At 41.1% G+C, this 26,265-nt stretch overlaps 1 protein-coding gene across 3 annotated transcripts in view; it reads left to right on the top strand.

Moving 5' to 3' along the window:
* The window catches only part of LOC122548501 (solute carrier family 4 member 1 adaptor protein), a 153,699-nt gene that overhangs the window by 85,614 nt on the left and 41,820 nt on the right, over positions 1–26,265 (top strand). For all 3 annotated transcript variants that reach the window (XM_043687241.1, XM_043687239.1, XM_043687240.1), the window contains 3 exons: positions 4,355–4,544; positions 7,296–7,407; positions 25,038–25,248. In XM_043687241.1, coding sequence (XP_043543176.1) covers positions 4,355–4,544; positions 7,296–7,407; positions 25,038–25,248 — 513 coding nt within the window. The remainder of the gene's footprint in view (positions 1–4,354; positions 4,545–7,295; positions 7,408–25,037; positions 25,249–26,265) is intronic.

Here is a 26,265-nt window from a genome sequence, read left to right as displayed (position 1 = left end):
CCTGCCACAGCCAATCCTGTCCCTGTTCTAGCCATGTCTCCGTAATAGCCACAACATCGAAGTCCCAGGTACCAACCCACGCTGCAAGTTCACCGAGCTTATTTCGTATACTTCTTGCATTGAAGTATACACACTTCAAGCCACTTTCCTGTTTACAGGCACCCTCCTTTGAGATTGATGCCATGTTCCTAACCTCCCTACATTCCAGGTCCTGCACCCTAAAGCTACAGTCTGGGTTCCCATGCCCCTGCAGAGTTAGTTTAAACCCCCCCCCCAAGAGCACTAGCAAACCTCCCGCCAAGGATACTGGTGCCCCTCAGGTTCAGGTGTAGACCATCCTGTTTATAGAGGTCCCACCTTCCCCAGAAAGAACCCCAGTTATTAGTGTTGTTGGGAAAGAATCTCATTCAGCATGTCATTAGGTGCCCTTCCAGCAATATTTTATTCTGGAAAGGGTTAGGAGAAAAAGTAGCATGAAGCCTTGCTATGATGAAACCCATAAATAAAGGGTCTGCTGACTCTCATTGCAATGGTTCACATCTGAATGCTAGCTACTGGAGTAGGGTAGTCAGAAGTTCACATAGAATAATATAGGGATGAGGGAGGGACAGGATGGGTACTGCCAGATGTCAGTTGCCTAACAGGAAACATGTCAGTGTTGCTGAACAAAGAGACCTTGGAGTGCAGGTTCATAGTTCTTTGAAAGTGGATTTGCGCAGCAGAAGACATTTGGTGTGCTTGCCTTTATTGGTCAGTGCATTGAGTATAGAAGTTGAGAGGTCAATGTGCAGAACATTGGTTAGGTCACTTTTGAAATACTGCACTCAATTCTCATCTCCCCGCTACAGGAAGGATGTTATGATACTTGAAAGGGCTCAGAAAAAGTTTATAATCATGTTGCCAAGGTTGAAAGGTTTAATCTATCAGGAGAGGCTTAATAGGCTGGGGCTATTTTCCCTGGAGCATCAGAGGCTGAGGGGTGACCTTGCAGAGGTTTATAAAATCATGAGGGGCATGGATAACATAAATAGACAATGTCTTTCTGGGGTGGGGCAGTCCAGAACTAGAGGGTATAGGTTTAAGCTTAAAAATCTAAAAGCGACCTAAGGGGCAGTTTTTTCAGAGGGTTGTACATGGATGGAATGAGCTGCCAGAGGAAGTGTTGGAGGCTGGTTCATTGGAACATTTAAAAGGCATCTGGATGGGTATATGAATAGATAGGGTTTCGAGGGATATAGGTAAATGCTGGCAAATGGGACTAGATTAATTTAGGATATCTGGTTAGCTTGGATGAGTTGGACCAAAAGGTCTGTTTCCATACTGTACAGCTTAATGACTCTGTTTCATAATAGCCCTGTCTACAGGCAATTAGAATGAGTCAAAATGTATTTCTGCACATAGTTTTAATTCAAAATACTCCTATGCATTGGTTTCAACACCGACAGTAACATTTTATTTGTAGGGAAAATACAATTTTTGTCATTGAAACATTTTAAAAACATATAGCAGAACATATTAATTGATGTGAAAAGGGGCACATTTGAATGTAGCTAACTTTGTATTTATTTGTGTTTTTACATGTCTCAATTAAGATTCTGCAGTGGATCACAAAACTTAATCTGACAAAAGACGACTAGTATAAAATTCTGCATTGTGCATCTCAATGAAACGCAGATTAAGTTCTGCTGTTTAGTTTTGAATGAATCTCTCAGAGCAAAACAATTCTAAGTTTAAATCTGCCCTTGGTTGTGCTTTGTGGAGGTTGCCATGCATCATCTTATTGATTGACCTCCAGGCGATTTGTTACCTAAGCTCCTGTTGCAGACAGGAACAGCATGATAATAAATCTCAATACCAACTGTGCCCCACACACTCGCACTCTTCCTCCCGCTCCTGTCAGTTCTTCCCTTTTCCTCCACCCACATCTTTCCACAATCAGTCGATGAATTGTATGATGAGTAGTGTATCCTAAAGGAATAATGGTTCTAAAAAATGTTCCACTCCACAAATCCTTTTAATGCACAGAAATTTATCCCTTTGAATATCCACAATTTTTGCCCTGTTGCATGTTTTCCACAGCTGCCATGCTATGAGAGATTGCCTTGAAGTTTTCAATTACTCAGCATTAGAAAAGCTTCATTGTGGAGTCTTTAATGATTTCCTTGAAGTCTGTACAGGACCCATGTGGTCAGTAATCTGGACAAGTTACTCAGGGGTGAAAGTCTCAAACGTTTGACGATGCAAATTTGGAAAGGAGGAATTTCAAACTAAAAGGGATAAAGCTTTTTCACCCAAAGTTTAATAAATGTAAGTAACAATGAATCAGGAAAGGGGAAAAAAAAAGTAGGAACTGGCGGCATGGTGACTCAGTGGTTAGCATTGTTGCCTCACAGCACCAGGGACCCGGGTTCCATTCCAGCCTTGGGCGACTGTCTGTGGAGTTTCTCCCCGTGTCTGCGTGGGTTTCCTCCAGCTGCTCCGGTTTCCTCCCACAATCCAAAGATGTGCAGGTTAGATGAATTGGTCATTATAAATTGCCCATAGTGTTAGATGCATTAGTCAGAGGGAAATGGGTCTGGGTGGGTTGCTCTTCGGAGGGTCAGTGTGGACTTGTTGGACTGAAGGGCCTGTCTCCACACTGTAGGGAATCATCTAATCTAAATCATCAGCGAAAGAAATGAAGTAGATTATGTAAATGGTTTCGGCAAGTAATGGGATAATTGTACAGGAGGAGGAAAGGATTGAGGGATATAGTGTTAATAGGTGGTGTTGTGATCAGTCAAAGGAAAAAAGATTGGTCAGGTCAAGTATCCGTTCCTTGTTACTAAAAGCACTTTGTAAAATTCAATTTTCAGAATAATTCCTACGCAACAGATATGAGACTTCTTTCTTATTCTGAAGTCAATGGTTCTTATTTCAATGGACACCAGGTAATAAAGTTAATGTGGAGCAAGGTGAAGTCAATCATTTTAGGCGACAGAATAATGGTGATCATACACTAAGCAATACAGAAGTCGGATCCATAGTTCTTTAAAAGAGGTCCTTTTGATGAAGGAAAACCTTCATAAAAGCTCTTCTGTTTTATAAATAGTGGTACAGAGTACAAAAGCAATGATGGGATGCTAAACTTGTGCAAATTATTGAATAGATTGCAGGCTAGGTATCATCAGGTATAGGATATATGACCCAGTTAGTCTTGCCTGTTTTGATTCAACATAGTTGGGTCCCCTACTGCAAAAAGGTGCCTCAGTCATGGAGCGCTATTCTAATCAATACGCAGGATAAGGTATGAGGCAGAAACTTGAAAAAAATGGATGTCGCTTTTATGAACAAAAGAAAAGTTAAAAAGGAATCCCCACAATTTTACCATAATTCAGATATGTTGATGATGAGGGTAAGGAAAAGTTTTCATGGTTGGTTTGCAATAGATCATCACCAAATGAACAGTGTTGATATGCTGTGAGGATTGTACTAAAAACAGTAGAATGTGCATAATTTGTAGTAGCTTTTTTTAAGGGAATTACATGAATATTTAAAAAGCAAAATGTGTATGGGTAAGGAAGCGAAGGCAAATGAATAAAGCCATAAGAAATAGAAACAGAATTAGGCCATTCAACCCATCAAGTCTCCACTGATGTTCGATCATGGCTAATTTATTTCTCAACCGTATTCTGCCTGCTCCCCATAACCTTGATCCCCTTACCAATCAAGAATCACGATCCTCATGAATGGTGGTGTTGGCTCGAAGGGCCGAATGGCCCACTCCTGCACCTATTGTCTATTCTACCACATTTTATGGCCTTAAAATAAAATGGGGTATGAAGTTACCATATAAGGTGAAAAGCTTTAGAAAAGGGATATACAGCTATAAAGCAACAAGGTGCAATGTTTGGACTTTGTGTGTCAATTGCGATTTTGTTCTGTGCTGTATTGTTCTCTGTTCTATGTTCTAAATTCAACAAAGTATCTAGCATTTTGCAACCAAGAGAAGTGTTTCAGGAAGACAGTGAGATAGTAGAGATAGTGAGATTGTCTGCATCTTGTGTATCTGGAACTGCTTTGCAAAGAGCAATCATTCTGTGATGTGAAACTCTGGAGAGAAAACTTCCCTGGGGAAGGAGACAGGTAGATTTTTGAGTCATTTTGATTGAATTGTGATGGATCAAACTAACTTTTGAATTCTTATCTGTCCTGTGAAATGGGTGCAGTATCCAAATAAGTGCACAAAGTATGGGGAATATAAAGACAAACTAGTTTATCAATACTAGATCTTGAGTTTAATCATTCAGATTGTTATCAATTTAATAAGGATTCAAATGCTTATCTTTAAACTGTGCTGTCATTTTCATCACAGACTGTGTGCAAGCCCCTGGGGAAGATCCTTTGGATGCCTTCATGACCAAGATCCGAACAGGAGCAACAGTAGATAGCGTCACTCGAAAGAAATTGCACATTAAATCCTTTGAACTGAAAAGGGAGCAGCAAAGGCTACAGAAACTAATAAAGATAGTGACACCAGCAGGTCTACCGGAGCTGAAAATGGAGTAAGTCAAGTATGCAGTCCTAAACTTTTATTGCAGTGTTGTCATTCAATCTACATATGGTTACATCAGTAGATGGATAATGTTTACCCTCTGCACTTGAACAACGCTGCTAATCCCTCATTGCCAATAGGAGGAACATGTCTAGGCCATTTAACCTCTCATAACTGTTTCACCATTCATTTAGATTGTGACTCATCTGTAGCTTAACTTCATTTACCCATCTTGATCCATACCCCATGATACCCCTTGATAAGAAAAATCCATCATTTCTGGCATTGGTACTCACCCGGCCTTACCCAGTCTCTCAAGACTTTATTTGGAGACAAGGTTTGAAATTTCCTATGTATGAAAAATGCTTCCTGATTTTCTCCTAATGACGATGATATTGTCACACTCCATTGTTCTGAACTTCCCCACTGGAGGAAATAGCTTCCCTCTATCAACTCGTTAATCATCTTCATTAAATCGCCCTTTAATTTTCTGTCCTCAAAGGAATATAAGCTACTATACGTGATAGTATTACCGAATGGTGAAACAAGGAACATCTAATTGAGTCCTAATGAGTTCTGATGAAGGGTGCCGATCTTAAATGTTAACTTTCCTGCTCCTCCAATGCTGCCTGACCTGCTCTGCTTTTCCAGCTTCACATTTTATCAACATCTAATTTCATCTCACTATTTATTTAGGTAACCTCAGGTGGGAGTGAGAAAGAAACAAAAGGCCTATCAAATATCCCACTTCTCTGAATAATGAGTAATTTTGCATCACAAAGCTTCAAATTGCTTCAAATTTTCAAGAATGGAGAGGAATTTTCTTGAGACCTTAATGCATCCAGGCCTTAAAGTTTTGGAAAATCATTGGTGAACCTCCTGCCATTGACATTCATGGGCAGAACTTTTGAGGGAATACGGTGTGTTCCCGATGTGCTGCTCAAAGCCCAGATGCTGGCAATGGGACTTTGAAAATACTGTCTGCAATTTACTTAGATTCATATAATACTAGAATTGACATTTAGAAAATAGAATCTCAACAAGATTACTTTGGAATAGCAAGAAACAGGGCTAATCTTTCCATACTTTAAACCCTAATCTAGCAACCTTAGCTAATTGTGCATCTTGGGACAAATATAGACAAAAGAACTGAACTCAGGAGGTGAGAAGAAAGTGACTGGTCTTGACATCAAGGCAGCATTTGACTGAGTTTAGCATCAAAGAACCCTAGCTGGAGTCAATTTAACCATCTTCAGCTGCTCCATCAATGTCTGATAAGATCAGGCAATGTTTACACAATGTTCAGCACCATTTGGGGCACCTCAGATACTGAAACAGTCTATATCCAAATGCAGGAAGACCTGGACAACATCCAGACTTGGGCTGATGAGTAATATTTGTGTCACACGGGTGCGAGGCACTTATCATTTCCAACAAGAGACCATTTAACCATTGCCCCTTGACATACAGTGATATTAACATTGCTGAGTCCCCCAACATCAACATACTGAGGGTTTCCATTGACCAGAAACCAAACTGGACTAGTCATTTAAATACTGTGGCTGCAAAACCAGATCAGAGGCTAGGATCTTGGAGGGAGTAACCTTTTGACTTCTACCATCAAGTGGACAAAGATCAGCAAGACTGAAGTGGTGCTTTTACCTGCATGCTCAACTCAAAGAAAACACTATTTTGACTAAGACATGCACCATTTGTCTCTACCATGCTGAATAAAAATCTTGAAATTCCCTACCTGTTACCATCTCATATTGACACCTAAAGCAATTCAACAGTCACTCATTGCAGTATTTGAAGATGATATAACTGAACCATAAGATGTCAGTAGATTTTCTAATTTTTAATGGTAGCTGTTGGAATTTTAGCTTCTCATAACTTGGCTTTGGATATCAAATTCAACTTGATTAATCATTTGAAAGAGAACTTCTTTTAATAATCCTGTAAATAATCATTCCCACATGAGCATGCACAATCTGTGAATTCTCTGTCCTTCATACAGTTTCCTCTCGTAGCACAATTTTAATGCTATGCAAGGTTTTGTGCTGTTGTCTCTGGAGTGAGACTTGAACTCTGTCTTTCTGACTGTGATACAGGATTGCTATCAACCGAACTACAGCTGACGCTTTATGATTCAGCTGCTCAGTATTTAAGTTTTCAGTCATCAGGGACGTCATCCATGCTAATCCTGAAGATGGTGATGACTTGTGAGGAGGTGCAGTTCCATACGTTAAGGGAGTATTTTTTCCAGATGGGTTGTTGACAGGCTATTTCATTAATTCTGATCTGATCTGATTCAATCCTCACCCAACAATTATGTACTTGTAGCAAAGCTAATTGTTAATAATAAACTGATGCCTCAACCCCAGCCCAAGGATGCAAAGTCGAGTTGTGGCTCTCCAGTCTGACAATCTCCAACAGACCACTGCTGGTTTGGAGAGTTCCTGATTTCATTACCTAAAGTCCCACTTCATGGAGCTCTTTAGAATGTTTGGTTTTTATTTAATACCAAAAATGGCATTAGTGAGAGTTACAAAGTCTCTGTTTAAGCTTCTTATTCTGCAGGGGGCAGTATTGGGTATTGGAAAACTCTTATATAAAAAGATAAGTTTCAGAATGAGAATGAATATAGATATACAACTTGCATGAGCTGAAATTCCTGCTACTTAAAAGTTTAATTGGATAATACAACTTGGGAAAGGTATTGAAGATGATTTAAGTTTAAAAGAAAACGTTTCATTCCAAGGATTGCAAGTCAGGCTGGAGACGCAGAACCCAAACCTAAGAAAATTGCTGTGCCCATGTTTGGGGCAATGAAGGGTGGAAAAAAGTATAAACTGAAGACAGGCACCATTGGGGTAAGTGAAGTGAAATATGATTTTTATCTAATGAAGAAGTTACTCTACACGCTTTGCTGTTGACATAAATTGACTACTACTACCGGGACATAAATATTCTTTTAACAACTAGGCAATCAAAGCAATGCCATGGAAGATTCACTGGTTAATCTATTCCATCTGTTTATATCTATTTAAATTTAAATTTTGTTGAGAATGAGTGTCGACCTTGCCAAGGCTCCAATTTAAAAGAGTTACCGAGATCTGATGAAGGAGTTAAATGAACAGTTGTGCAGATACTGTCATTAACCCAATCGAGCATCAGTATAAACTATCTTTGTCAGTTTTATTCTGAGACTTTGCTGAACTCAGCAACCCTTTAAAGTCAATTGCATAGTACTTACAGTATAGAAACTGACCATTCAGTTGAATAGGTGGCTCAGTAGTTAGCACTGCTGCCTCACAGCACAGGGACCTGGTTCGATTCCTTCCTCAGGCAACTGTCTGTGTGGAATTTGCACATTCTCCCTGTGTTTGCGTGGGTTTCTTCCCACAGTCCAAAGGTGTGCAGGTCAGGTGAATTGTGTTGCCATTGTGTTACATGCATTAATCAGAGGGAAATGGGCCTGGGTGGGTTACTCTTTGGAGGGTCAGTGTGGACTTGTTGCACTGAAGGACCTGTGTTCCACAGTGTAGGGAATCTAATCTAGGGCCTTGCCAATGTTCCCATTCCACATGAGTACTTTCTTTGTCAAAAGCACAGGATCAAGAGAAATTTTGAACAAATGAGTAAGTAGAGTAGGCCTTCAAACCTACTGTGCCATTCCTGGAGGTGAGTACAGTAATACATCACATCCTTGGCTGTGAATTGCTGGGTGTCCAAACCAATTAAAAATGCAAAATGCCTCTCTTTCTTTTAAATAAGGTGGCCTTAATGATACCTGAGGGCTCCTTTGCCAAATCTTCCTAAATTTTTTTTAATCAAGCAAACTGGCAAAATATTGGTGTTTTCTCCCCCTTTCTCCTGTAGCAGTGATTTAAAGATGAGTGCCTCAGTAAAAACAAATTGGATCACTGTGTGTTTAAGAATTTAAAACCCCCCACAGGCCGCTCTGGTTGTAAAATGAGATATTTATGCAGCATGACAAGAAGCTTGATTATTTAACACGAAAATCTATCATCTGAATTATTGATAGCTAAAGAGGTAGTAAACCTTTTTAGCTGCAGAACTTTAAATTACTTATGAGATTGGACTGAGCCACAGGGTAAAATAAGCTGTGTCTGTGTTTCCAATGGTTACTGTAAGGATCTTACTGTGGCTACTAATTATTGCCTCCTCTTTCCCTCTCGCTGACAGTTAACTAGATATTCATTGTAGGACTAAATGACTTAGCTGCTTGATTTTGGCTGGTAAATCGAAGCTTTGCTCACACCTCAGTAGTTTTTGTTTTTAACTGCTGCGTTTAGTTTTCATCTCTTCATAGCATGGTGAGTTTCGAAGTAAGCCAAGCCAAAGTCACATCTATATCTGATAGTCGTTCGTTTCCTTATAAATAGCAAAAGGATTAGGGAAGATAAAGTGGATTGTTTTTGCACAAAGTTTCAGATCTTGCGTGTTTAAATATGTTTATTGCTGTTGTTACAAATCAGCATTCTTTCCATTTACTTTTTGAGCCCTCTGGCTGAGTTCACTTCCTACTTTTGACATGTGATAGCATTTTGGAAATTAACCAGGTTGTATCACACTGCTTCCTTCATTACTAAGCTTCAGTTACCTTATTTTTAATCAGCAAGAAGCTTCTGCTCCTCTTTGACTTTCTCCTCAAAATCAAGGAGAGTCAAAAGGAGAAAGGAAATGGATTCAATGTTGGGAGAATCAAATTAAGCATGGATGTCTGAACTTGGAGGGGGTGGGGGGTGTAATAACAGAGAATGACAAGAAATAGGAGCAGAAGCAGGCTTTTTCGCCCAGTGGGTCTGCTCCACCGTTCAAGAAGGTCATAGCTGATCATTCCTTAACTCCCTGCCTCCCTCCCAAAATCTGTCCAACTCAACCATGAATGTACTCAAAGACGCAGCCTCCACTGTGCTCTGGAGGAGAGAATTCGATACACTTAATGACCCTTTGACATGTGAAATTCATCCTAATCTCCACCTTAAGTAGGAATCCCTTTTATTATGAAATTGTCCCCTGTAGAGGAGTGTTTTAGGCTCCCCAATGAGATAAAATAATGATGATGGGCAGTATGGTGCCTCTGGGTTTAGAACTGATTCAGGAGCAAGTTGCCACAGCCCACACGTTTTCCAGTGGCGGACTAATTGACTGAAGAGCAGATTGAGTGAACATGTCAATGAGTGCAGGATGCAGACAGGATTACTGAAGTGCAAGCCTGGCTTAAACCAATTGTGGCAAATGTCTGGGGAAATAAAATGTTCAAGAACCTGAGAGAGAGGATCAGATCTTGAGGTAGAGGTATGCTTCTTGGTTTTCAAATGCTGACTCATACATCCTCCTGGAGGTCGTGAGAGAAGAGGGAGGCCTCTTTCCAGAGAGAAGAAGGGGAATCCCACGCAGCCTCACAAAACAGTCACTGGGCAAAACAATAAGCAACAGAAATGTAGCCTGAAGCAATACAAGAAAAAGTGCAGTGATCTTCATTCTGGTAAGATGAGTGCATCCTGAGTCTCTGGCAAGCCTCTGACTATTCAGTTTTCCTCAGCCTGATAGTACATGCTGTTCCTGAGCACAGTCCAGGGTATTTACTATTTGAACAGACTGCATTCCCCCTCAGTTAGGCTTAGAGTCTGAACACAGATAAAGACCCGTGTCTGCAGCTTCCTAGGTTTATGAGTAAGGGCATTGGTCAAAAGGATGAACAGGGCTTATTTTCTCTTTCTTTCTTAATCTTTGTCTTTGCATGAGGAAAATAGGCAAATAGTACCAGCAGAGGGCTGTCACTGGAGAGGGTGTGCTGCAGCTCACCACATCATTACCATGAAAACAGCCATGATTGTGTAGATCCAAGTGAGCAATGGAGAAAGGTAACTCAGAGGAGAGAATGAAAAGTTATTGCAATGTGTAGATGAAGGGGTTGGAGTGCATTGCCCATCCCACCCAACTTGCAACATGCCAAGGGCAACTGAATTGGGACACCTCAGCACTTAAGTGGCTTCTGCCATAGTTCTTATGATGATCTCCCTTGTATCACCTAAAGTTTCGATCATAGTGACATATCTGCATCCTGCCACACCACCAGGAAGATAGATTATGGCTGAGGCAGCAGAGCCAGCACCAGCATACCTTATGAGTGCAACCTTCACTAATAGAGATACAGTGACATTAGTAGTTCCTCATGTGTGGTTAGAAAGGACAATACTGGATGAAGAGCAAAGCCCCAAATTCTCACCTGGGCACATATGTTGAGCTTCAGGATTCCTAAATAAAAGAGGGGATCCACTTCGACTGCAGCATATCTTATCCTATTTATCAGAATACCCTGCGGCAGCGAGCAGTCATGAGCTGAGAATGAAGGAAATCATTCAGTTTATTTGCATCACCATAGGACTTGGAACATTGCTTTTGCAATGAGAGAGAGAAAAACTGTACATGGCAGCACTCCTCTTGACTGTAAGAACAGGACAGTGTGCAGGGTGCACAATGGTGCATCAAGTGAATGCCAATTATACCTCAGCTAGTGATCCTCTCCAATCCAGAGCACCATTGAAGGGCTGAGGCAGTCACTGAGGAGGTCAAGGGAGCCACCATTCTTCATCAGTGGTCTTTTTGATCCCTCTGAGGGACCATCTGTGAATTTGGACTTGGTGACAAGAACAATGGCTATCAGCTGCAGGCAGATGCCAAAGAGAAGGATGCTGCTGCCTTATCTGAGGCCATCAGATGTAGCTCATGGCTTGGAGTTCACTGAGAACAGAGTGCATTAAATCTGCTAGAGCATCATGTGGTTCACTGAAGTACGCCCCATTTGTAAGTGTGCACCTTTTCACCTTTAAGATACCCTATAAATATTGACAACATGATTTCATAAGTGTGAGCTTTCACTTTTCCACTGGTAAGACTGGAAAAGAAGGAAGACATGGTGAAGGAAAGGAAAGAGTTTGAAAGGGGTCAGTGAGACACCTGGACAGATGTGTATTCATTATTTCATGATTTGTATCTTCAGTGAAAGTGTTCTCGGACTAACCAAATGGCTTCCAGAGGCCAACCCCTGTGGGGTTAGGAAAGCTCAATTGATTGTAGATGAGTCCTGAACTGATGATACCCTTGAATACTGCACTAGTCCCACCACCTATCAGCATGACTGGTGCACCTCTTCACTCTGCAATATCTTTATGACATCCCTGCCCCCTGTTGCTGTGATGAGCTATATCATTTCAAGGTCTACAACCTTCTAGACAAGGTTAGGTGAATTGGCCATGCTAAATTGCCCATAGTGTTAGGTGAAGGGGTAAATGTAGGGGAACGGGTCTGGGTGGGTTGCGCTTTGGCGGGTTGGTGTGGACTTGTTGGGCCGAAGGGCCAGTTTCCACATTGTGAGTAATCTAATCAAATCTAAACATGTTATAGTGAGTGCAACAGTCACTGTGCAGAATGCAATGACACCACCGTGTATGAGGAACAGTGCATAGGGTGCCACCTGACCTGTCCAGGCACCAGAACCATGTATTCAGTAGCCCAATGGCCAACCCAATGGTGGTCCTTATGAACAAATATAGCTTTGGTTGTCATGCCTCTGTGATTCTGTCTTGGCAGAAGGTGAGTCGCCATCTCTTTAAGGAACAACTTTGTTCGCGACCTTCCGTACACAAGATTTGGGGGTGGAGTGGAGAACTGTGATGCTTTGGGCTGCCAACAATGCAGGAGTCATGGCAACTACTGGAACAATGAGCATGCACCTCATGGTGCCCCAAAAGGCAAGCACCTGCAGTTGCAAGCCAAATGAACATTGAGGGAGCTAGATACTTACAATTATTGATGAAACTCACTGGCCAGTCACCCATACACAATTGATAATACCCTGCAATATGGCAATTGTAGTAATGGAGACAAAACCCACTGCCTTTTGTGCCTCTAAGGCCCCATCTATTTGAAAGTTATTTATTATCCAGTAAATGTAGGGCATTGTGATCTGTGAGATAAAGTGGTCCATTGCTGATTCTTGAAAGGAGCCAAAGACGTTGCTCAAGGACTCGGTGAGTTTGACAGCTACTGGCAGGACGTGATAAGTAGGACTGCAAGTTGTGAATTCCTCCATGACAAAGATTTAAATCTCAGTGACCTTCATCTGCCTCATGCCCAGAGCTCTGTCTCTGTTACTGAGGAAGTTGATTCTCCTTGCTATTCAGCCCAAAAATCAAAGAACTGTAATCCAGTTTTCAACTGTTACCTTACTTGCATTTAGCTGTGATCTCAATGATTTCTGGATCCTAACCTGCTCCTCTTATAACCCCAAGTTGAGAGGGTCACAATCTCTTCCATTGTCCAAGCCCCTAGGCACTACCCTCAGCACAACTTCTACCACCCAATAAAACCTGTGTGTCAATAGTCCTTCACTATGCCCCCTTTTAAGAGCCCTGCTAAGTTAGTGATGAGGCCATAACACCATCCCCATTAGGTTGTCACCTCCAATACAGTCTCTTACTCAATGTGTTTTCATCAAAATTCCAAAGTGCCCCTCAATGAGCTGACAGTAAGCCGATAATTATTGGCCTTATTTCCAAATCAGGTGGCATGTATCTGCAAACTAAGGAAAAATGCCAGCAGGAACAGTAAGATCAACACACCACCTGAAGGCACTAATTTTCACACACCCTTTTTGTGCCCACCTCAATTGAGAGCTGAAATTCAGTCAGGTACTTTGAATGCTTCACTGTAGATAAACCTTTTTGCGGCACCCTAAGGATGTGGAATGTGTTAGATATGTGCAAATATGGTTTTGAATAAAGCTAAAGCTACAGTTTCCACACTGTAGGGAATCTAATCAAATATATGAACATCTGTTTTAATCTTTCAGTTTTAACTTAATGGTGCATTAACAAAGGTGAAGGGTGACAAATGTTGCTAGTTGATGAATAGACTATTTGGAGTACCTGATGTCAAAAGTAGATGCTTCCATTGTAAGAACACCAGAGATATATTTTGAGAAGAACATCCTCTAACTTGCCTAACAATATGCCTCCGATCAAATTTGAGAAGAACACCTGACTGATTTCAATTTACACATCAGTTATTCCCATATCTTGGCTGAGTAAGATTACTAAACCAGGAGATCATTTTCCCTGTACTCAGGCTCATTAGTAACTAGTTTCATGCTACTCAGTGGCATTTAGTGAATAAACCTTACAGACAGCAGGCAATAAAAAGGTTTTTCTCTAATTAATTGAGCCACTTTGAACCCCAGTGATTAAAGAGAGTCATTTAACTATAGAGAACATTCAGTGGCTCTCCCATACATAGACATCATGCATCGTTTTTTCAAAAGCGTATTTTTTTTAAAAAATGAATGTTTACAAATAGAAAACTCTAACTCCCATTGTTTTAAAAAAAGTCTTGAATTTTATGAGCTTTGTTTTGTAATTCTAAAGAACAACAATAGGTTTAAAATGTTTTGCGAAAAATTTGCATTTTAATGTTTTTTTTCTAAATTGGTACAAAACGTTAATGTTTTCTTTGGAAAGTGGATGCATGCTTTCAGGCTATTATGAAATAAATAAACATAGACTCAGAATGCTTAAGAGAGAATTGCAGCAACTGTGGCTTTGGATCCTTGGGTAATCTGAGTGCAGATCGTAACTGTGCTAACATAACGGGCTTTACTATTGCTGCAATTTGATGTCTGTTAACCTTGGGCAAAATTATCTGAATAAAAAGAATGATAGGCTTGCAATGACATGGAGTCTTTCAAAACATTAGGATGTACCAAAAACCCTTTATAGCAACTTTAGTACTTTTGAAGTGTAGTCACTCTGAGATGCAACAGCCAATTTATAGATAGTAGCTGCTTTTAAATGAAGAATACCAAGTCAGCAAGGACATAGAGAGAGAAATGTCTTGGGATTTATTGAACTTGTCTGAGCACATATGACAGAATTAAGCAGTTCCTCAACTAACGGATCAGATGTAAGCTCTGCAGTCCATATCCAGTCATGAATGGTGGTGAATAATTAAACATCTCACTAGAGAAGGAGGCTCCATAAATACTTGCATTCTCAATGATGAGGGAGCCCAGAAGATCGATGCAAAAGAAAAAGCTGAAACATTTGCATAATCTTCAGCCAAAAGTACCAAATGGATGATCCATCTTGGCCTCATCCAGAGGTCCCCAGCATCAAAAATGCCAGTCTTCAATCAGTTCAATTTCCTTCAAATGGTACCACAAAATGGTTGGAAACACTTGAAACTGCAAAGGCAATGGGCCTTGATAATATTCTGCCAATAGTTCTGAAGATTTGTGCTCCCAAACCCGCTGCACCCCTAGCCAAGCTGTTGCAGTCTAGTTACAACACAGGCCCAGCAATGTAGAAAATTGGTCAGATACATCCGCCACACTCAAAGCAGGATAAGTCCAACCAGGTCAATTACCATGCCATCAGTCTACTCTGCCATTGGTAAAGTAATGGAAGTTGTCGTCAATAGTGCTATTGCAACACCTGCTCAGCAATAAGCTGCTCGTTGAAGCTCAGTTTGGGTTCAGCCAGAACCAACCAGTTCTTCTCCTCATTACAACCTTGGTTTAAACATGTACAAAAGAGCTTAGTTCCATGGGTGAAATGAGAGTGACTGTGCTTGGCATCAAGGCACATTTGACTGAGCATGGCATCAAAGAGCCCTAGCAAAACTGGAGTCGGTGAGAATCAGAGAAATCTGCGCTTGGAGTTACAGAAAGCACATAGGAAGATGCTTGTGGTTGTTAGAGGTCAGTCATGTCAACTCAAGGACATGTCTACGGAGTCCCTCAGGGTACAGGTGCGCAATCCCTTATCCGAAATGCTCGGGACCAGCTGGTTTTCAGAATTCAGAATTTTTCGAATTTCGGAATATGAGGCAGTTTGGTGGTGAAATTTTAAAAAGTCTTCACTGAGGAACAGACTCACTGAGTAAGTTGCGCCTTGGAGACAGAATTAAAGCCTGCCAGTGCTAGGCCACACCTCTCTGTGCTGCATCTGAGTGACACGCATAGAGTCGGTATCGACTTGGGTTAACTGTTTGCATGTTAAACAACCTTGTTAATGAGAAAAAAAACTTCACAAAAAATCTTCAGACTTTAGAACTTTTCAGATTTCAGGATTTTGGATAAAGGGTTGTCTACCTGTAGTATCTGAGGCTAAGCCATCTCCACTTGCTTTATCAATGATCTTCACTCCATCATAGAGTCAGAAGTGGAGATGTTCAACAATTGCATGAAGTTCAGTGTCATTCGTGACATCTCAGATGTCATCTTACTGTAAGTACAGTAAGACCTGAATGATATCCAAATATGGGCTGAATAGTTGAAAGTAACATATTCACTGTTCAAATGCCAGGCAATGACTATTTCCAACCAGAGGCAATCTAACCATCCTCCCAGCGGTCAATCCAATTACCATCTCTGAATTCCCCAAATATCCACATTCTGGTGCCACCATTTGACCAGAATCTAAACTGAACAAGCCTTACTAACACAGTGGCTACAAGAGCTGATCAGAAACTAGTGAGTAACTCATCACCTGACTCCCCAAACCCTGTCCACTATCAACAAAACATAAGTCAGGAGTGTGATGGACCACTCCGCATTTTCCTGCATTGCATAAGTGCAGCTCCAAAAACACTCAACACTTGACATTATCCAGGAAAAATGCAGCACGTTTGATTTGCACCATATCCACAAACATTCATACCCTCCACCAGTGACATTCTATAGTAGCAGTATATGTCATCTACAAGATGTACTGCAAAAATTTACTAAAGGTCCTTAGACAGCACCTTCCATACCCATGACCACTTCTATCTGAAAGGATAAGGGCTCAGATACATGGGAACACCACCACCTGCAAGTTCCCCTCCAAGCCATTCACCATTCTGACTTGGAAACGTATAACCATTCCCTCAGTGTTGTTTGGTTAAAATCCTGGAATTCCCTCCCTAATGACATTGTGGGGCTAACTGCAGGACATGACCTGCAGCGGTTCAAGAAGACAGCTCACCACCACCTCGGCCACTAGGATGGGCAATAAACGCTGGCCTAACTCATGATGCCCACATTCCCAAGAATAGCCAAACTGAAACACACTGCCTCAGCAATGCACTGAAGAATGAAACTGAATTTGCACTGAGTCTCGGGACTAAGGCTTAAATCCATAACTTTCCAACTGAGATGTGACAGACGTTATCACTGAACAAGAAAGAGAGAGATGCTGAGAAGGGAAGAGCTAGGCAAAAGGAATTGTTTTTGTAAGTTGCTGAAACGTTCAGGGTCAATAGCATGCCCACAGCAAGTGGGAGAGGGCGAGTTTGGTGGGGGTGAGTTCACTGTGTAAAGCAGAGCCCTTTTGAGGGTGGAGGGCTCATTATTCCATTGACCCCAACACTGGAGCTGTGTTTAATTTGTAGCAGTTCATTTTGCAGCCCATTAATCAGACTGAGCATGCAGCATTTTCAAAGTTTGGATTTCAGCTGATCCAAGCTCCAAATATGCTTACTCAAACATAGTTACAAAATGTCAAATTTAATTTTAGTAGCTGTTTTGACACTCAAATCTTCCAAGTACAAAACTAAATCTTAAGTTTTACAGGACAGTGCCAGGCTTTGATCTATGTAGGGCCTGTGCCTGGAGGAGCTGGTTTAGTGGCAAATACTGAAATTTTCAACATTTAAAAAAATCTATAGTTTATATTTTCACCTGTTCTAAACAATCAGCTGTTTTAAAAAGAAACACATGAATTTTATGTACTCACTTTGCAACTTCAAGGAAAATGGACTTCTGTACATTACCATGACTGACTGATTTTGAAAAATATTTTACCATCCAGTAAATAAAATGCCTATTTCCAGAGTTATTCCATTCTGGTTTATAATCTGGAGAGCCAAAGAATTCATTATGTTGACTCAGTGACTTATTTCACTGTTTAAAGTATATTTTCTTTCATTATATGGCATAGAAATAGGCTGTACAGCATAATCAGCCCATACAGATTTTTATGCTGCACTCATGCATCCCCTGTCCCCATCTCCTCTCATCCAATATTGCCATTTGACCACCCATTCCTTTATGACTCGTGCCTATCAAGTTTCCCCTTAAATGTGGTCATGATATTTACTTCAACCGACTCGCCCCTGGAATGTGGGAGGAAGTCCCACAATCTAACCTAGCTTTAGGTGAAGACTATAGAAATTTTCCACATGGTCAGCCAGGTGGACTTCATACAATATGTCTTCCCTGATTTGGGGCAATTAATCTGCCTCCAATCAGGAAGCCTGGCTGACAGATAAAAACAGGAGTGTCTGACATCCTGTTCACTCTCAGAGCTAGCTCTGAGGGAGCTGGATCAGTGTCAAGGACTCTCCAAGTGTAAATAAAGGTTGACGGGATACTGGCCTCTCTGTAGTTATTTCAGTGGCGACAAGAGTGAGATTAATATCCCAACTGGACTTCAAACAGGCACTACGACTGGCTTTATCATTGGAAAGTGGAGCAGGGTGTTCTGATGGAAGTGGACACCATCGCCAATCTGACTGAGTTTAGGAACATCACTTGAGTGAAGGCATTACACAGCCTAACTTGGAACATATCCTGGACAGTGGAACTCTAGGTCAGCCCGCAGTAAAACTCCAAAACAAAGCCAAGCCTCAGCCAAATGGTTTAAAAAAAAGTCAAGATCAGGGCCAGCAAGGTGCCAGTATGTGGTCTCAAAACAACAAAAGAGACCTACTAGACCTAAATTGAGTAAGAGAACCCATTGGCTGGTATCCAGGAGAGTACACACCCTGGAAAGTCATGCATCAGGTTTGGAGCAGTTAAATTGCTTAGTGATATTCAAATCGGAATCTATCAAAATAAATATCCAGTGAATGTTCAGTTTGTTCTAATGGAGGTTGACATCAGTGTGGCTGTATTATTAGTCTTTTAAAAAATTCATTCTGGACTCCAACCCTTAGGTTTGTGTAAAACCTCGACTGGACTGAGACCCTATACCAGGGAACCTTTACACATTAATTGTACAACTTCAGTTCTGGTCTCTTATGAGAAGCAGTTGGTTCAGTTATCCCTGATTGTAGTAAAAAGTTTGGGGCCCAAGTTTGATGGGGCAAAATTGGTTTCAAAATACTCACCGAGATTGGACTGTACCTTGCAAGTAATAAGTGACTTTCTATTTTTGTTATCAAAATATACTATCTCATATTTATTTGCATTAAACTTTATTTAATAAGTATTTACCCTTGCTTCAATTACATTAATATTTTCTGTAATTTGTTGCAATCATTCACAATGGTTGTGATTATTCTCCCAAATTTAGTATTGGTTGGTTGGAATTTAGAAATTGTTTCTTTGATTTCAAAGCCCAAATTGTTAAATGGAAATTGTGAACAATGGTTGCCCTCATGGAGGGAATAATGATGGTACAGTGGAAATGTAGACTAGTAATGCAGAGGCCCAAACTAGTGTCTTAGGGTCATAGAGATGTACAGCATGGAAACAGACCCTTCGGTCCAACCTGTCCATGCTGAACAGATATCCCAACCCAATCTAGTCCCACCTGCCAGCACCTGGCCCATATTCCTCCAAACCCTTCCTATTCATGTACCCATCCAAATGCCTCTTAAATGTTGCAATTGTACCAACTTCCACCACATCCTCTGGCAGCTCATTCCATACCTGTACTACCTGCTGTGTGAAAAGGTTGCCCCTTAGGACTCTTTTATATCTTTTCCCTCTCATCCTAAACCTATGCCCTCTAGTTCTGGACTCCCCGACCCCAGGGAAAATACTTTGTCTATTTATCCTGTCCATGCCCCTCATAATTTTGTAAACCTCGACATGGGTTAATTAATAACAGGTTGAAGGGTTTGAGCTATAGGGAGAGGCTGAATAGGCTTGGGCTATTTTCCCTGGAGCATTGGAAGCTGAGGGGTGATCTTACAGAAGTTTAAGATCATGAGGGGCACGGATAGGGTAGGTAGACAAGGTCTTTTCCCTGGGCTAGGGGAATCCAGAACTTGAGGGTATAAGTTTAGGGTGAGAGGGGAAAGATTTAAAAGGGACCTAAGGGGCAATGTTTTCACACAGAGTGGTGCATGTGTGGAATGAGTTCCCAGAGGAATTGGTGGAGACTGGTACAATTACAGCATTTAAAAGGCATTTGAATGGGTATATGAATAGGAAGGCTTTAGAGAGATATGGGCCAAATGCTGGCAAATGGGACCAGATTAATTTAGGATATCTGGTCAGCATGGACGAGTTGGATTGAAGGGTCTGTTTCAGACAATTCTATACAACTCTATGACTGTTTAATAAAATGTGGAATTGAAAGCATGAAACTGCTTAAAATTGTTGTAAAAATTAATTTTGTTTGCTAATGTCCTTCAGGGAAGGAAATTTACCACCTTTATCTGGTGTGACCTATATGCAACTTCAGACCCACAGCAATGTAATTAAATTTATTAACTACCCTCTGCTATAGTCTAGCAAACCATTCAGTTTAAGAGCAACCAAAGTTAAATAACAAATATTGGAATTGCTAGCAATGCACACATTCCACGATGTAACACTCCCCTATTCTACTCCAAGTAATTGCTAATTAATCCCATTTTCTGCTTCCATTCTCTACTTTCCATCTTAAAACCAAACATTCTTTCTTCCATTTGATCTTACTCTGTCTTCTTTGTCCCTTTTTCTTGTGGGCCACCTTATGAAAGAATTTTTTAAATCAATATAAATTATATCCGTTGTAAGGCATTGTCATTGTCTACTTGGTTTGTTACTTTCACAAAAAATCCATTAAGGTTGATCAAGCAAGATTTTGCCTTTTGAAATCCATTTGCACAGTCTATTATTATCTTTCTAATTTATCATTTTTTTCTATTCCGTCCTCTAGTATGGATTCATTATTTTCCTTCCATTAATGTTAAGCTGACTTGTCTATGGTTCCCTGGATATTTCCATGATTTGGAGATGCCGGTGTTGGACTGGGGTGTACAAAGTTAAAAATCACACAACACCAGGTTATAGTCCAACAGGTTTATTTGGAAGCACTAGCTTTTGGAGCGACGCTCCTTCATCAGGTGATTGAATCCCTGATGAAGGAGCGTCGCTCCAAAAGCTAGTGTGCTTCTAATTAAACCTGTTGGACTATAACCTGCTGTTGTGTGATTTTTAACTGGATATTTCCAGTTCTGATCCTTAAATATAGAAATTACATTAGCCATCTGCTAGTCTTTTGGCACTACATGAATGACTCACCTTCTCAACCTCTCCACACAGGTTAAAACACTACTCGTCATCCCTCTGAAATGAGAGAGCAGCCCTGTGGTCTCTTAAGACTATGGCAACTTTACCTTTCCCTTTATACCTGCTGAATTAGATTAGATTAGATTACTTACAGTGTGGAAACAGGCCCTCCGACCCGCAACCCACCCAGACCCATTCTCCTACATTTACCCCTTACCTAACGCTACAGGCAATTTAGCATGGCCAATTCACCTAACCTGCACATTTTTGGACTGTGGGAGGAACCCGGAGCACCCGGAGGAAACCCACGCAGACACGGGGAGAACGTGCAAACTCCACACAGTCACCTGAGGCGGGAATTGAACCCGGGTTTCTGGCGCTGTAAGGCAGCAGTGCTAACCACTGTGCCACCGTGCTGCCACCGTATCTTTGTCTAATGAAATCTTAAATATGAGTATTAATGTCTCTGGCATCAGTTCCCTAAATTCTTTAAAATATGTGGATAAAATCTAGATCAGTGTCTTTATCCTTTTTGAGTTTGTTTAGTTCATTCAATACATCACCACCTTTATTTCAAATGTTCTTATCCCATTATTCAGCTCATCATTCAAAGTCATGTTTACCTTTTCAATCTGGTACAAATCGAACCAAAACACTTATTTCTGCCATCTCTTCCATGTTAACCTGTGGTATTGTCCTGTCTAACCTCTAATGGCGCACCACAGCTTTCCATTTTTCTTGATATACTTGTAAAATATCTCATTATTTTGTTCAAAGTTGCGAAATTATCTTATTCTTCTGGAATCAGAGTTTCAACCCAGCCTAGGCTGACATGTCAAAATTTTCAAATTTCAGCTGGTTGTAAAGAGTCTTACATAAAATGACCCTGTCCATGTTCAGATCAACAAGTGTGAGCCCATGAAACACAGTTGCTAGTGATTTGACACAAATTGGCAATCTTAATTTAGAGGTGTCATTAAAGTGGCAGCTGTTAGAGACGGAAGTGTAATGCTGATACAGTAGGGGTGCCATTGATAAGGTTGGGATTAAGGCTTATCAAGGCAAATTAAAAGAGTTGTCACTTGCTGTTTCTGGTCAAGAGCTCTAGGGATTCATTTCTTTTACTTTGATGTACAATGTGCCTGGATCTGTCTTTAGTTGGTGTTTTAAATTGCAAAGTAATTTTTTTCACCTTTGTATGATGGTGGTATCTTGCAATGGTGACTATAATTGTGGAATATATTTTATTAATTAATTGTATAGCTTTGTCAATTGTGTACTTCAGCAGATCCTTAAGTTTTGTTTCTATTTGTTCTTGGACTATAAATGATGCTGACCAGGCCAGTAATTATTTGCCATCCCTAACTTCTACTTGAACTACCTGATCTGTAGGGCCAGTTCAGAGTCAGTTAAGGGTCAACCACTTGCTTGGTTTGTGGTCACATGTGGGCCAGACCAGATAAAGGTAACGGATTTCCCTCCCTAAACGGTATTAATGAACCAGATGGGTATTTACAATATCGACCAGCTTTTAATTCCAGACTTTTTTTGAAATTGGATTCAAATTATCTGCCATGGTGGGATTCAAACCCAAGTCTCTAAAACATTATCCTGAGGATTACAATTTGTGTTGGTATTACCATTACATCACCCCTTAAAGACCTACCCCAATGTGAGCTGGTATTTTTCATGGGATATTAGCAATGTTGCATGTCCTACTTTTACTTCCAAATCCTGGTTAATCTTAGGATGTTGATGGTGAGCTGTCTTTTCAGCCACAAGCAGTGCTTTGAAAATACTGTCATACTGCTATTAAGCAGAGCTCCTGAATTTTGACTAAGTGATAATTAAGAAACACAATATATTTCTAAGTTAGGAAGGTGTGCATCTTGGAGGTGGCAATGTTCTCCTCTATCTACCTCCTTTGATTTACTTGGTGATAAAGTTCACTGGTTTTGGAGATATTAATGAAGAAGCTTTGGCAACTTGCTGCAGTGCATTTTGTAGATGGTCCATACCATGGTCTGCTGGTGGTGTAGGGACTGAATAATTAAGATGATGAATGGGGTCTCAATCAAGTAAGCAAATTTGTCCCAAATGATGTGTGAAATTCCTGACCAGAGCACAATGCATCATCACTGCCAAAACTTCCAGATCACCCTAAGGAAAATTGTTGAAATTGGGAATTTTAACCTGGTTCTCTCAAGCCAACAGAGGTGAATGCTGCACCCACCTTCTTAGTTTCCGCAGTTGGGTTTTGTACCGAATACTGCCTGATAAAGTCTAGAGAACTGACGTTTCCATTAGAACTGTTCTGGGAGCAAATCAATTCGAGATTCACATGTTTCAGGGTTAGCTTATGCTTAAGGAAGGCAACTAGACCTGAAATAAAGGTTATTTTTAATTATATCCAAAGTATTTTAAAATCTTATTATATATTTAAATATAAACTTGGTGCAAATGAAAAAGATGAATGCTAATTTCTGGACAAATCCCAAAGGAAACCAAATGAATTTTAGGAAAATGTGGTGTCACTTCACTCTCTATGTGACAAGGTTCCCCATGGGAGACTGGTTAGCAAGGTTAGATCTCGTGGAATAGAGGGAGAACATTTGGATCCAGAATTGGCTCAAAGGTAGAAGACAGAGGCTGATGGTGGAGGGTTGTTTTTCAGACTGGAGGCCTGTGACCAGTGGAGTGCCAGAAGGACTGGTGCTGGGTCATTACTTTTCATCATTTATATAAATGATTTGGGTGTGAGCATAAGAGGTATAGTTATTAAGTTTGCAGATGACACCAAAATTGGACATGTAGTGGACAACGAAGAAGGTTACCTCAGATTACAACGTGATCTTGATCAGGTGGGCCAATGGGCTAAGGACTTGCAGATAGAGTTTAATTTAGATAAATGTGTGGTGCTGCATTTTGGGAAAGCAAATCTTAGCAGGACTTATACACTTAATGTAAGGTCCAAGGGCGTGTTGCTGAACAAAGAGACCTTGGATTGCAGGTTCATAGCTCCTTGAAAGTGGAGTCGCAGGTAGATAGGATAGTGAAGGCGGCGTTTGGTATGCTTTCCTTTATTGGTCAGAGTATTGAGTACAGGAGTTGGGAGGTCATGTTGCAGCTGTATAGGGCATTGGTTAGGCCACTGTTGGAGTATTGCGTGCAATTCTGGTCTCCTTCCTATCGGAAAGATGTTGTGAAACTTGAAAGGGTTCAGAAAAGATTTACAAGGATGTTGCCAGGGTTGGAGGATCTGAGCTACAGGGAGAGGCTGAACAGGCTGGGGCTGTTTTCCCTGGAGCGTCGGAGGCTGAGGGGTGACCTTATAGAGGTTTACAAAATTGAGGGGCATGGATAGGATAAATAGACAAGGTCTTTTCACTGGGGTCAGGGAGTCCAGAACTAGAGGGCATAGGTTTAGGGTGAGAGGGGAAAGATATAAAAGAGACCTAAGGGGCAACATTTTCACGCAGAGGGTAGTACGTGTATGGAATGAGCTGCCAGAGGATGTGGTGGAGTCTGGTATAATTGCAACATTTAAGAGGCATTTGGTTGGGTATATGAATAGGAAGGGTTTGGAGGGATATGGGCCGGGTGCTGGCAGGTGGGTCTAGATTGGGTTGGGATATCTAGTTGGCATGGACGGGTTGGACCGAAGGGTCTATTTCCATGCTGTACATCTCTATGACTGTAAGATGTAGTGCAGTAACTCATCCTGACTTCTCTGACTGCACATTCCAAACCCATTTCCCCTACCACCTGGAAGCACAGAGCAGGAGATGTGTGGGAGCACCAGCACTTTCAATTACCCCCCAAGCCACAGATCATTCTGAATTGGAACTATGTTATTATTTCTTCATCATTTCAGTCCAAATACTGGAACTCCCTAATAGCACTGTGGCAGCCTCTACATCTGAAGGATTGTAACAGTCCAGGATCAGGGCACATCTCCACCTTCTCTGGAGAAGTGGGATTGGGCGACATAAACTGGTCTTGCCCGTGACATCCACATCCTATGAACAAATAAAAGAGCAATTTTGATGAGATAAAGCAGCTGCTGAATAGGCATTTGACAATATTATTCTGTATAAAATGTTGCATTGTTTGGGCTTAATGACAAATTATTCTGTTCTTGAAAGAAAAGCGTTCCAAACCTTGGTGGCATTTTTAAAAAAACTGTTTATATCATTGATTTCCATACAGAGATTGCCACCTAAACGCCCTGAGCCACCTAGTAGTTGTTTTAACATGAAGGAAAGCCAAGTAGTTGAAGAGGAGGAGGAGGAAGAGGAAGAGGAAAAGGAAGAAGTGCTAAAGAACAAGTCTACTGGTTTGACCCAAGGGCAAGAGACAGAACAAGAGGCAGGCCTATCTTACCCCACTGATTTAATGGAGAATCCCAGCCAGGATAACGGTGAGTTAAGACATGAATTGTTAACTTCTGGCAGCATGGACCAGCAAGAGGGAGCTCTCCAAGTTTCCTTTATTAATCTCACTACAGGCAGCTGCAGATGTGCTACAGGAGGCCATCATGCCTTTGTGTTAGAGAAAGAAAGATACAATTGGCTTCATTCTTGCTCCTGATGTACCATCCCACTGAGTGGTCGTCAATTACGAACACAATAATGAGTGGCTTTGATATTGTCAGTGCTTGAGTAGTTTCACGGTGCTCACCTTTGACATTTGCACATGATAAGCAGTAAGGTTGGAGCTGCTGGTACCATACCTCAGTAAAAATCACAGCATGAAGGAGAAAAATATCAGAGCTAGGAAAAACTGCAGCTCCACCTGTTCTCAAACTTTTTAATAAATAATCAAAATGCTCGAGGAATAATCCAGCATCCTTTTTCTTCACAATGTTCTTTTTTTGTGAAATACTACATGGAAAAAAATGGTGATCCTGTTGAAGTGATTGATTGATTGCTTAATCATCCTAAATTAATTTAGCTTCTCAATGCTGTCAAACTCAATCCAACCAATTTCCCAAGCACTGAAAAACACATTCAATCCTAATTTTTAAGTTTAAATATAGTAGATCACAAATCATAGCTCGAATGGCAATGAGTATTTAACTCCGAGTTTACTTTCACAATCCTCTTCACTTCTTCCTTTTCCTCCGAGCTTCCTTTTCACAATGCGCTGGCCTATTACCTGCCCTCGACCTCTTCATTTCCAACTGCCGCCAGGACATTAACCGTCTCAACCTGTCTATCCCCCCTCTCCCACTCCAACCTCTCACCCTCACAACGCGCAGCCTTCCAATCCCTCTGCTCCAATCCCAACCTCACCATCAAGCCAGCGGATAAAGGGGGTGCAGTGGTAGTCTGGCGCACTGACCGCTACACCGCTGAAGCCAAACGTCAACTCGAGGACACCTCTTCCTACTGCCCCCTCGACCATGACCCCACCCCCCATCACCAAACCATCATCT

Source organism: Chiloscyllium plagiosum, chromosome 3 (genome assembly GCF_004010195.1).
Source record: "Chiloscyllium plagiosum isolate BGI_BamShark_2017 chromosome 3, ASM401019v2, whole genome shotgun sequence".
NCBI classification, from domain to species: Eukaryota; Metazoa; Chordata; class Chondrichthyes; order Orectolobiformes; family Hemiscylliidae; genus Chiloscyllium; species Chiloscyllium plagiosum.
Note: the sequence above shows the minus strand (reverse complement) of the source record. Positions and strands in the feature narration are given on the sequence as shown.